Raw genomic sequence first — 13511 nt, 5'->3', positions numbered from 1 at the left:
CTTGTTCTTTCTCTGTACCTACTGACACGCAGCTTGGAGCTGGGCAGTTCCAGGAGGCCGGTGCCGCGGGCTTTTGAATGGCCTGGGGCTTGTGAAAGTGCAGAGAGGAAGCTGGGGGCAGGGCAGGGCGTGAGCGGGCCCGCGCAGTGGCGGGGCGCGGCGGGGCCCCGGAGCGCAGCGCCCCGGGGTAGTGGGGGGTGGCGGGGATTTGGGATGGGGCTGGTGGAGAGGCGTCCGGGACCCTTCCCGCCACCACCCCCCGCTGGCGCGGGGTGACCGCGGAGGGTCCCCCTAGTGCGGCCACCTCGGTGGGGGTGGAGGTACCACCGGCCGCGTGCGGGGAGCAAGGGAGCCGCCCTCGCGCGCCCCGCACCCCTCCCCGGCGGGGAAATAAGGAGGGGCCGAGGGGCCGAATCTGGGGATCGCTTCCGCTGGGCGGGCGGGGCGGGCAGCTGGCGCTCGTTGGCGCGGCCCGGGCAGTCTCGGCATGGAACGTGCAGCTGATCGGCTGGCGAGCGCGGCGGCGGGCGGCCGGGCGGAGGAGGTGCGGGCGCTGCTGCAGGCCGGGGTACCCCCCAACGCGACCAACAGTCTTGGTCGGAGCGCGATCCAGGTGGGTCGCTCGCGTCCGCTGCCCCGGAGGTTGAGATCGAAGGGGCTTCTGCTCTAAGGGTCTGCCAAAACGCCCTGGGGTTAGGGGGTGGGGGGTGGAGGGGCAGGGGGAGCACTTTCTCAAGGTGGGATCGGGAGTTAGACACTTCTTGGTGATCCCCTCCCTCCCACCCCAGCCCCAACCCCCCCCCCCTACAATTGGCTCGGGAAGCGACCCCAGGAACGAGGAGGCGCCGGGGCGGCCCATCTTTTGTAGACTGGGCTTGTCGGCTTGGAGAGGGAGAGGCCAGTGTAATTTCACAACTCGAGGTGTGTTCTTTATCGGATACGAAATTCGCGGACGTGCAGGGTGAAATGCACGATGTTAAATATAAGATTGCTTTGCACGTCACCCCCAACTCACAGAACCCTGGATAGAACGGATCCTCCTCCTTCCTAAAAGGGATTTCAGTGCTAATCCCCACAGCTATAAAAGCAGGAATAAATGTCCTAAAATGATCCACAGCTACGAATTGCGTTTATTTTTTACTTAAAGTATATGCTTGTTGCAAGAATTTAGAAAATAGACTAGGAATTTTCTTCATTAGTATTACCGCTCCCGAAGTAGTGCCAATTTGGTTACGTTAAAATTGGAGGGAAAATAATGATTCCCATTCGAACTCAATTATATACATTTCTCAGACTTTGTGATTAGCTTCCTGTCAAACTTGGGTTCTTTTTGTAAAATAAAGAGAGAGAGAGAGAGAGAGAAAGAAAGAAAGAAAGAAAGAAAGAAAGAAAGAAAGAAAGAAAGAAAGAAACTGGAGGGGAGATTAGCACCTTTTAATTTTGCTACTTTTGACCCTAGATTAATTTATGTGGAATAGTTTTCAATTCCTCTTTGTTAAGAAATGTCTTCTCTCCCACCACCACTCTAGTTGGGGAACGGGAGGGGGGGGAATTTTGTGTGGTTTTGTGTTTGTGTTCAAATTTTTTGTGTGCTCATTTTGCCTTCGCGAATCTCAGCTGGCAGTATTTTATCCAAGTATCGAAAATAATTTCTAATTCTCAAAAAATAGAATTTATACTAAACCCATGAACACATTTCACAAAAACTGGCTTAGCAAGAGAATGGAAAAATAACTTACAGGGACATTACGAATGGGTCTGCCTTCCCTGAAACTATGCTTTATAAAATACATTTTGTGCAAAGTCAGGAGTATCTCCTGTGCATCACCGGGTGTGACCCAAAAAGAAAAAAATACATTTTGTACACATTTAAATAAAATGGGTACTTAAAAATATCTTTAAATAAAAGATTATTAAGAGTTGGACATGTGAATAGTTTTTGAGAGATGGTCTACAACTGGAAAATTGTAAACCAGAGAGATTGTGTGATTGTGAAAAAACAAAAAAAGTTCTTTTTAAAAACAATTCATTAATGATTCTTTATTTGTTGTCTTTAAAACTTGTCAGTTACTTGAAGACTAAAAGTTCAACCCTGGGGTTCTAGGCTAAGTTAGAAGAAAGCTTGGCTGTTTAAATATAAAAGGAAAATAGATAATTATAATTATTTCATAAGAAGGATGAGAATAGGGAAGGGGAGCATGATTTTGGGTTCTAAACCAAAATCCTTACTTAAAAATACTTAGTTTAGAAGAAAAATAAATATTGAGTATCTTATGTGGATTTAAGCACCTAATAACTATTTGATTAATTTAATCATTATCTTCTATGTTTGGATTGCTATTATGATTTAAATGGTAGGAAAATTTTAACCTTTAGCACTGTTAAATACAATAGATCCATAAAGCCATTTTTATCGCCAAGATGAAGAACTTCATCATTTCAACATTTCAAAAATGTTTATCTGGCTTTCCGCATTATTTTTCTCATTTGCATTACATACAGACATGGAGGTTAGTTACTTCTAAGAGCAGATATTAGACATGTAAATGATAGCAATGTTACTTGCAGTCTGAATTCTGAAAGTTGGCATTCTTGAAAGTTGCTCTCCTTTACTCTGGAAATTGACCCCATGCTCTATTCAAAATCTTGTGTAAATAACTAGTCTTGTGTAAGTAATAATGTTCACTTGTGTAAGTGAAATGTACACCCCCTATACATTTTTTCACAGTGCATTTTCTTATTCCTCTTTATCATGTGGTTTGGTTCATGTAGATTTCCTTTGTTGTCTTTTTTTGGAAATTAGTTTCACTTTCATCAGGCAAGAGTTAGCAACTATAGTGTGTGTGTGTGTATATATATATATATATATATATACATATATATGTAACTTGGTTCCTTAATTTGAACAAACTTGGTGATTTACATTTAGTGCAGAATGTAACTAAAAATTTCTCCTTATATGGTATCTAATATTCTGAATATTATGACAATTGAATGTTATGCTAGCTAAATATTAATGTAAATATACCATAAATGTAGCCATAAATATAACTAAACAATGATTACCCTAAAACAAAATTACCAACTACAACCATCCACCATGAAACATTCAAATGGTAGGTTTGCTATGATTGTGACAGTGCTTTAAAAGTTTCCCTTTGGTAATATCTTTGATTCAAAGATGATTTGATGATCACATGAAGTGAGCACCTCCTGAATAATGAACTGACTATAAGTTACAGAGGTGTCCTAATTTTCTATTTCGGCTTCAAATTATCACAAACATACCAGTTTAAACCACAGACCTGTCCCTCTTAAATGAAAACATGTAACTACTTTGAGAGTCTATTCTAACAATTTAGGGCAAGTTCCTTCAAAATCCTGGATCTCAGCACCCTACAAAATCCTTTCTTCCATGTAAAGTAACATATTTACAGTTTTCCAATTTTAGGATATCTTTGTAAAGTATTAGTTTGCCACAAGGAATTTTATGGCTATCTAGACAAACCCTATTTTTACTGATAGTGATATTTTAAAGTTCCAGGAAGCTAAGAGAGCCTAAAGATGTGTAAGCCCCAAATCACATATAATTCTCATAATTCCATATTAAAAGTGACTCTAGTGAAAGTCACTTTGTCCTTTACCCTTTTGCTGTTGCCTGGTAGGGTTTTCTATGTGTGACTGTAGTACCACAAAAAAAGTTTTTGTGAAGAAAATAAGGAAATTCAATTCCTCCCCCAGCTCCCCGCCCCCCCCAGAGAATGGGTTAAGGGAGTTGGGAAGTGAAAACAAAGTAACTAACTAAGCAACTGTTGCTTATGCAGTGGCTAATAATTTCTCTAACCATTGACATTGGTGTATACTACAGGTGGCTTGTGCTTGAACGTGGCTCAACTGACACAAATTGCAGCGTTGTGTTGCTAAATGAAATGAATCCTGCCACTGCCTTTGTCATCTGCCATCTCCTGACCCCTCTGCTGTCTCCACACAGGTCATGATGATGGGCAGCACCCGGGTGGCCAACCTGCTGCTGCTCCACGGTGCGAACCCCAACTGCGCAGACCCAGTCACCCTTACCCGACCCGTGCACGACGCAGCCCGGGAGGGCTTCCTGGAGACGCTGGTGGAGCTGCACCAAGCCGGGGCGCGGCTGGACGTGCGCGATGCTTGGGGCCGCCTGCCCGTGGACCTGGCTGAGGAGAGGGGCCACCGCCACGTTGTCCAGTACTTGCGCGTGGCGGTAAGGGGCACCCACCATGGTGGTCACGCTCCTATAGACCCAGAGATGGGTCCAGCTGGTGAGTTAGCTAAAATAAAACCCTGAACTCCAGCCGCTACCCAGCGCACTCCTTTTTCTGCTGCGAAAGTTAGCCGGGGGATCGCTTTCAGCCTTTTCACTCAGCTCATCTATTGCCCTCCAGCTGGACCACCCCAATATCTAGCCCTTGGAGAGAGCTGAACTGAGTGAGCTTGTGTCTCAGTTCGGAGCTGTGAGTTGGAAACTTACGCACTTCAAAGCCCATCCCATAAATTCCATTGGCTCCCGAGGCTTTCTCCCCGCCCTCCTCACCTATTCCGTTTTCCTGGCAGCCCAAGACAGTGGAGCATTGACAGCTTTAGAACTGTAGTGAATTAACACTGTTCCTCCAAACTAGCTCACCAGCCACATTCATTCAATGCTGGCACTCGATGTCCTTATTAGCTTACTTAGGTCCTGAACCAACCCGTGCTGCACTTTCCAAAATTCATCTGCACTTGACTTAATCTTGCAGATATACGTCACCCCCTTCCAACCTTAATGCATTTTAATAAGCCAAATCTAGCCTTCCACTCTATGCAGAAGGAGTTTGGTAGAGCTTTTCCAGGAGGTACCAGGGGCATCTTCAAACAAGACCCCCTCCAGCTTTTTCTTCTCTTAAACTTTCTGTTTTTGCAAGAGAGCATTGAGAGAGGGAGATCGGGTTATGTTTGTAGTAGTTGCCCGCAAGCAGCATAATATATTTTTCACCACAGCCATATCTCCCTATGTCCACTCCTGTCTGCCTAAAACACTAAGTCAGGATTTTTAAGATAAATTATGACATCGAATATACTGAAATATAGCTTCCGAGTTACTAATAAATTCGACTTAGAACTGGAGTGCTAAGACTGTTGGGGGAACCAGTAGGAGAGAACTGAGCGGAGCAGTCACTAAGCGAGAAGGGAGGGAGCCGCACTGCAGGAGCACTAAGTGACTGGGTGGGACCAGATCCTGCCCATCCTCTCTCTTCTTCTGCAATTGGAATTTCTGTGTGGGGCGCAGTGGCGGAGAACAGTGACCAATCAGAAGATGGTTGGGCGGACCTCGAACTGGGTGGGGCGCAGAGGCGGAGAACAATGACCAATCAGAAGATGGTTGGGCGGACCTCAAACTGGGTCTGCGCGAAGAATTAGAAAATAGAATAAAAATAGAATAGGGACGCAGACAAATGAGTAAATTTGGCAATAACTAAACTTGAAAGGTAGTTATTACTCTATGTTACCTGAGATTTAACCCAAACACATTTGCTCGTGCTTTTCGACCAGCCCCCTCGGGAGGACAAAAAAAAAAAAAAAGCGAAGAGGCGTGGGATGGGAAAAGGGGTTCAAGTCATTGTGACGTCTAAGCTGGTTGGAGCTGCTTACATTCGTCTAGCTAGCCTCCGCCACCACGGAGAACAGCAGAGTATAATCCCCAACAATAAAAACAAAGTGAAGGGGACAGAACAGGAGTCCCACTTTTCTAGAATTTACTCTCCGAGAGAGGCGGAGTTTGTAAAACCAGCATCGTGGATGAGAATAAGGTGTGCCTCGAAAGGATGGTTAACGAACATGACTGAGAGGAAAAGGCACTCTCACTATTAGGTAGAGAAACTCAAATGTAAAAGACATCAGAGCACCAGAACGGCAGGCTGGGTTGCATACGCAACGAAATCAGGAGGGTAGAAGCCAGATCATTGCATGGACCCTTATGGGTCCAAAATAGGAGCTTCGGTCAAAACATGGGTTTTGTTCTAGCGACCTTAGGATGCTCTCCACAACCAGAGAGAAGGCTTTGGATTGGGAGATCGTAAGTCTGAAACTGAGTGTTCGGTCTGCAGTCGAGGCAGCTGCGCAGTTGCAGCTTGGTTTCGCTTTGCGCCCTCTAGTTGGGGACTCCCAGCCTTGCACAGTTGACTAGGAGGGGGCCGGGCCAGGAGTGAGTGACGCCTTTTGTGCCCATTATAGGGGCGGGCACATTTTCCTTTGAACTCAGCTGGAAGCACAGCAGTGCTGTTCCGTCTCTGCCCAAGCCACCCCTCCCTGTCAGCTCCCTGTCCAGGTTCTAAAAGATCAAAACGCTAGAGCAGCCAGCCACAAGGTGAGCTTGCTACGAGGTGAGTCTTGGAAATGCTGGGCCAACAGACTGAATCCAGACTTCCGGCAACGCCCAGCACGAGGGTGGATATTGAAAGAGAAATCAATTGAGAGCCTTGTCCAGACGTGTAATGCAAAACTGGAGCTGGGTCACACATAGGTGATTTTTTTGAGTTTCTAAAGTCTGTTTCTTTCCTGTCTGCAGATGACTCGACCCCAACTTAAAGAACCCCTGAAACACCGAAATGCATTGACCTGCAATGAAGTTTAAATACAAAAAGTACCCCCAATCTTATTTCCCTTCCCTAAAAACCAACTTCCTCTTGTATTCAAATAAATTTCCATTTGTATTCTTACAAAAAAGAATTCTATTAAACTAATAACTTTTCAATGAGCTGGTGTTTTTCAAGAGTGAGTGCTCACCTATATGGCACTTCTGTAAGCCTCACAGTGTGAGGGTGGCTATTATTACAGTGACTGGGTGATTAGAAAACCAAACTTAAAAGATTATACAGCCTTTCTCCTGTCCTGTCAAACTGCCAACAGATGGCAAAGCCAAAGTTAGAATATTTTAAATATAGAGTTTTTTCTTTCACTCATTCATGTAGCCAACATTTATCAAGCACCTATTAATTCACCATGCCACGGGCTTGGAAAGGAGAACAAACCTCAACTGACAAATACAAAAATACACAACTAGAAAATGTATTACCAGTAAACATGCACACTATAGGTGGTAAAACAACATCAGCTCTCAGTTGTCAAAAGCTAGGTCTTATTATTGATGGAATATGGTGAATGGAAATTCCAGGGAGAACTCAGATTGGCAGACTATCCTGCACTTGGCCTTCAATATTTATTAGTTCCAGTACAGGCAAGTTCCAGCATAGTTTAGGATATTTTGCCCAAGGCCCCACCATCAACAGGTGATGGAAACATCTAGCACAACACATCATGTGGGGCCCAACTCCACAAGCCTGGAAGTAGGGGAATTACGAGGACTAAACCCATAGCAAATCCAGGCCCAAAAGCCCATCCTTCTGGGAGCTACCTGCAGCTGCTCCTTCCGGTAGTAGATTTACCACTCTAACCAAAAGCAGCTCCACTTCTCTGCCAAAGCCCAGTTACTTCAGGTACTAGGCTCAAACAGGTTAGAGCTGGGAAGCTGTGCTGCTCCCTCTGGCACAGAGTTGTTACTTAATTTTTACTGAGGTGCAATTCACATAATATAAAATTAATGATTTTAAATGGCATGATTCTTTGGCATTCAGTACACTCACAATACTATAGTTCCAAAGAAGACCTCACACATTTGTCAGGGACTGAACCTCACACCTGAATCCCCATACACATTCATTTTTCTTTTTTTCTGTTTTTTCCATGGGCCACACCCAGCATTCGTGCAGAGGTGTGAGGGTCTATTTCTAGCTCTGTGTATGAGGTTGTTCCTGGGACCATGTGGGACTGCTAGGGATTGAACTATGGTTGGCCCATAGCTAGACAAGTATTATCAACTCTCTGGCTAAGCCCCATACAATTTAAGCATTTATTAAAACTTCCTGTTTTATATAAAAAAACTTCCTGTTTTAATAAAATTTCTTGGATTTTGTCTATGAGTTTACCTAATCTGAACATCTTTAATTCTTTTTAAAATTTTTGGTTTGTTTTTGGGTCATATTTAGCAATGCTCAGGGGTTATTCCTTTCAAAAAAATTTTTTTAGGATGTTTATTTATTTTGAGTTACTGTGAGATACAGATGACCATGAGATACACCGTGAGATCACTGTGAGAAACATTTAGCAATGCTCAGGGATTGTTCCTTTTAAAAAAATTTTTTTTCCTTTTTTTTCGGGGGGGGGGGCACACCCGGCAATGCACAGGGGTCATTCTTGGCTCTGCACTCAGGAATTATTCCTAGCAGCGCTCAGGGGACCATGAGATGCTGGGAATTGAACCCGGGTCGGCTGCGTGGAAGGCATATGCCCTACCCACTGTGCTATCACTCCAGCCCATAAAAATTTTTTTAAATAGTGTTTACTTATTTATTTTTGAGTCACTGTGAGATACAGAGTTACAAAGCTGATGATGGTCAGGTTTCAGTCATACAGACACCTAATGAGTTCGGGGAACTATATGGGGTGCTGGGGATTGAACCTAGGTAGTCTAGATTGGCCGTGTGCAAGACAAGTGCCCTATGCACCATACTATCCCTCTGATCCCTAATCTGAGCATTTCATGTAAGTGGTCTGTTACATGAAATGTTCAGGTAACTATATGTTACCCTTGTGATAGACGTCTTTCAGTTAGCATATTTTTTTAGCTTCCTCCATAACATCATCAGTACTTTATTGCTTTTCACTTTTTGTTTATGATGAACATTGGAGTTTTTCCCACCTTTTGGTAAATGTGCCTAGTCATATGAACTGTCATAAACAAGTATTTAAATGCTTGTTTGTCCTTTGGATTACACTCCTGGGAGTGGGACCACTAGCTTAGATAAAAATTCTGAGGAACTGCCATCTATTTTCCACAGTCAGTTTTTGCAGTTTGTGATTTCTAGGAATCTGTTCACTTTGACTAGGATAAAGTTGGCAATTTGATGGCAGATGTTGCTCATAGTTTTCTCTTATAATCCTCTTTGATTCCCTTGAAGTTACATAATATAACATCCCCATTAAGTAAGAGTAATTATGTTTAAGTAATCTTTTTATTTTTTTTCTTTGTGAGGGGAGATATCCAGCTATACTCTGGCGTTCCTCCCAGTTTTATGCATGGGACCTTGCAGTGCTGGACCATACAATGGGTGCATTACATACAAAGGGTGCATTGTAGCCCTTTGTTATTTCCTTTGCCCCAGTAATGATTTTCTTAATTTGAACATTTGCGTTCAGATGCGCTCTCTCTCTCTCTCTCTGATATGTATGTATGTTTTTGAGTTTGGACCTTATGAGTCCAAAGGATATTGGATATTATGGACCTTAGAGCCTTTTACTCTGCCATTTTCATTGAGCTGCCTACTATTTTTAAAATTTTTTTTTTACAGCGGAATGATCCAATGCCTCTGATATATCAGTTCTCCTCAAAACCTGCCCTGTGGCTGGGTGTTTACTTATTTATTTTTGAGTCACCGTGCCTAAGCCCAACCTTCTGACTCTCTGGGTACCTGTGTCCCACTATTTCTTGAAATCTTTTTAGTGCCAACACTCATTTATAACTTTAAATATTTTCTCCAACATTCCTTCCTTTTCCTTCTCTCTCAGTTGTAAGAGCTAGATCCTCCCCACAGCCTGTCCTACAGGAAGATATAGATTCACCATAGCATACTAAACTACAGAACCTTCCTTCCAGAGCCAGGCAGGGAGATTCCACAGGTGCATTTTGTTGTTGTTATTCTTTTGTTCACCTTTGCTCAGAAGCATAGCATGTTCAGCGGTTTCTAGAAAGTACCAGAAAAATTAAGTTTGACTGCACAGGTCCCAGAAATGTGGCCCAAGAAATTCAGGAAGGGTGTCTGTATTTAAGGAGGTGGGGTGGAGGAGGGAGGGAGAGAGATCAAATTACAGGGGGGGATGAAGAGGGAAAGGGAGAGAGTGAGGGGGTGAAAGAAAGGAGGAAAGAGGAAGAAGAAAATGAAAGGGGTTCTAAGCAAGGTAGTCTGAGGTTGGGGTTTTCCCCATTTTAACAGAAAAAAAAAAAGTCCATGAACTAAACCACCACCAGAAGAAAATTGGCGGTGATACTTCTGTGCTCTTCCCTGGCCTGAAGTGACCTGGGAAGGCTTATTCCCTAAGCCACTAAATAAGTAATCATTAGCATCACTGTTTCACCAAGCACTGTGCTAGGCAACAGGAATAGGAGACCCATTGTCTAAAATAAAAGGGATAAAAAGGGAAAGAGAAAAGCAAAGTAACAGAAACATTAATTTCTCTTCCAATGTCCTATAGCTACCTTCTGAGATTTGGCCTCAACAGAGAAAAAAATATTCACTGAACAACTATATTCCTAACCAAGTCAAGCCTCCTTGATATAGTAAAAATTGCCCCTAGCCCCAATTTTTTTTAATTGAATAGAAGAGCAAATCAATACATTGACTTTATCCATAAGAATGTACTGAGGGATAGTACAGAAGATAAGGTGCTTGTGTGTGTTTTTTTTTGGGTCACACCTGGCGATGCTCAGGGGTTACTCCTGGCTCTGCACTCAGGAATCACTCCTGGCGGTGCTCGGGGGACCATATGGGATGCTGGGAATCGAACCCGGGTCGGCCGCGTGCAAGGCAAATGTCCTACTCGCTGTGCTATTGCTCCAGCCCGGTGCTTGTCTTGCATACTGCCAAACTATACCCCCCCCCCCAAATATTTCTCTCCTATGAACTGGAATGAAAACACTGACAAAAATGACTTCTTAATAGTACCTGATGGGTAAATTTGGAAGATGAACAGAAAAAATACAATGGAGCAGGGCTGTCTTCTTCATGCACCCTCCTATAGTGTGCTGAAACACAGACACAGAACACAATCTTATTCAATAATATATATATTATATATATATATACATATATATAAAGCTACATCACTTTTCTATTTTCTCTATCACTTTTTTTTCTTTTTGGGTCACACCTGGCGATGCACAGAAGTTGCTCCTGGCTCTGCACTCAGGAGTTACTCCTGGCGGTACTCAGGGGACCATACGGGATGCTGGGAATCGAACCCGGGTCAGCCACGTGCAAGGCAAACACCCTACCCGCTGTGCTATCTCTCCAGCTCCTCTATCACTTTCATAAATAGATAGGCACGAGTTACTATAACCCTCTATCAGGCATTACTATTCCAATTTTACTCAAGAAATAAAAATCTAAGCAATCACACAGTTTGCTGAAGGAATGAGAATTCTCCAGACCTTCCATAGTGATATTGAGAGAACTAGCCAGTCTTCATAAATACCATACTCATTTCATATTTTTTTCTTTTTTTTATGTAGGAGTACTGCTATTTATTCAGCCACTGATTAGCTGATTGAATTGTGCATGAACTCCACCTTACTTTTTTTTTCATTTTTTATAATTTTATTTATTGAATCATTGTGAGAGCAGTTACAAAGCTTTCGGGTCTAAGTCTCGGTCATACAATGAAACACCAGTACCTTCACCAGTGCCCATTCTCCACCCCCAAAACCCCCAGTATACCCCCATCCCGCACCCTCCACCTACCTGTGGGGCAGATGATTTCCACATTACTTTCTCTCTACTTTGATCACATTCAATATTTCGACACCAGACCCACCATTATTATTTGAGATTTCACCCCAACACTCAGATGTGCTGAAAAGGCAACAGTAGACAATTTGTGTTCTATTGCTGGTTATGAATAACATATGATGTCACGTGACTGCAGTAGGGCCATGCGATTTTGAAATTCCAAAATTTTAACACTTAAATCTGGAGGGATTTCTGCCAAAAGCCACTGGGTTTCGAGATTTGCTCCTGAGTCTCTGGGATCATGGCCGTTGAGCAGCTTGATCAGGAGCCAGGGAGACTGTTCATGGGCAATGACTTGAAGTCTCATTGGAACCGGGAGACCAGGACCAGCTCCACCCGCATCCTGTGAGGCCCAACAAGTTTCGTCACTGTGGGCCCAGACCTGACTGTCAAATGGCCTCTGGAAGATGATGGCCACCAAGCCACCAAGGGGGAGCAGGTGGGGGGACAACACCCTTTCCCCCCTGGGGTGGCCCGGTGACAGTTATGTACTGTGGGGTCCGGACGCATTTCTGCCAAAAGCCGCTGGGTTTCGAGATTTGTTTCTGAGTCTCTGGGATCATGGCCATTAAGCAGTTCAATCAGGAACCAGAGAGGACATGCCTCCAATTATATTGCTGAGCCAGAGGTGGTTTGTGGGTGTGTTTCCCACATACCTAACTTTTGGCCGTTTACTTTCTTGGTAAACTTTGCCCAAAGTTTTTGGGGTCTGGCCAAAGGCACAGCAGCAATTTTGGGGTATCTGGAAGTCTGAAGGCACCATCAGGCTGCTGATGCACTCGCCTCACAGATACAGATTGACCTGCTGACAGCACCATACCTCCCTCATTTCATATTTTTGCAATTATTTTTCAGTGTGGTAAATCAGACCCAGGGCCACACACAAGCAAGGCATGCCCTCTACCACTCAGCCACCTCGCCAGTCCTTACCATACATATTTTATAAATGAGAAAGCTGAAGTTTAGAGGGGGTTAGAGTTCGCTCGACTACCTACATATATACACCATTCTCATCTGGTGAATGGTGGGGCGGGTAAATTATCTCAGTTCTGTTCTGGAGAGCAGAAGCTATATCCTCAAGAGACTGACACTGCTTTACAATGAACATCTAGGTCTATTGACTTTTCTCAATAAGGTATTTGCTTTTTGTTTTATTTTGGACCACACTCAGAGGTGTCGGGGGCTATTCCTTGTTCAGAGCTTAGATATTACTTTTAGTAATGCTCAGACCTAAGCCATGATCAAACCTGGGCCTCCCACATGTTAAGTATGCATTTCAGTATTTGGAGCCATTTTACTGGCACTCAATAAGTCATTTGATTTTTTTTTTCGGGTTTTTTGGTTAGGTTTTTGGGCTACAACTGGTGATGCTCAGAGGTTACTCCTGGCTCTGAAGAATCACTCCTGGTGGGCTCAGGGGACTATATGGAGTGCTGGGAATCAAACCTGTTTTGGCTGCATGCAAGGCAAGCACCCTACCCACTTTACCATCTCTCCAGCCCCCTAGCCATCCCTGGTAAGGCATTTGAAATAAAAGCTGCCTTACTTCACACCTATTTTCATCAATAAAATTTCAGAATAAAGGGCCAGAGAGATAGTGTAGCGGGTAGGACACTTGCCTTGCACAATTTGGTTCAATCACTGGCACCACATATGGCCCCCTGAGTCCTACCAGAAGTGATTCCTGAATGCAGAGCCAGGAGAAAGCTCTGAACGTTGCCAGGTGTGACCATCACCCATCATCCCACACAAAAACATATTTAAGTATAGGTAAATATTTCCGACCAAGTTTTTACTTCTCCTTTAGCCTTTTAATGGTCTTTACTTCCTAGCCCTTAACCCAGGCCTCTTTCGAATATTCCACTGTGTTCCCTGATC

General features: G+C 43.8%; 1 protein-coding gene across 1 annotated transcript; it reads left to right on the top strand.

The window, feature by feature from the left end:
• The first annotated feature begins 487 nt into the window (after nucleotides 1-487).
• Nucleotides 488-6681, top strand: LOC130026434 (cyclin-dependent kinase inhibitor 2A-like). Its single transcript, XM_056117236.1, has 3 exons — nucleotides 488-613; nucleotides 3992-4298; nucleotides 6581-6681. Exons 1-3 carry the CDS (start codon nucleotides 488-490, stop codon nucleotides 6598-6600), a joined length of 453 nt encoding a protein of 150 aa, XP_055973211.1. The 3' UTR covers nucleotides 6601-6681.
• The last annotated feature ends 6830 nt before the right edge of the window (nucleotides 6682-13511 follow it).

The sequence above is a fragment of the Sorex fumeus genome, unplaced genomic scaffold, assembly GCF_029834395.1.
Source record: "Sorex fumeus unplaced genomic scaffold, SorFum_2.1 ptg000034l, whole genome shotgun sequence".
NCBI classification, from domain to species: Eukaryota; Metazoa; Chordata; class Mammalia; order Eulipotyphla; family Soricidae; genus Sorex; species Sorex fumeus.
The sequence above is the reverse complement of the archived record's forward strand: the minus strand, read 5'-3'. Positions and strand labels throughout refer to the sequence as shown.

Excerpts from the sequence above, each read along its gene's own strand:
- LOC130026434 (XM_056117236.1), top strand. The coding sequence starts at position 488 with ATGGAACGTGCAGCTGATCGGCTGGCGAGCGCGGCGGCGGGCGGCCGG. Across the intron at positions 614-3,991 it reads TTGGTCGGAGCGCGATCCAG|GTCATGATGATGGGCAGCAC; the intron begins GTGGGTCGCTCG and ends GTCTCCACACAG. Across the intron at positions 4,299-6,580 it reads CCCAGAGATGGGTCCAGCTG|ATGACTCGACCCCAACTTAA; the intron begins GTGAGTTAGCTA and ends TCCTGTCTGCAG.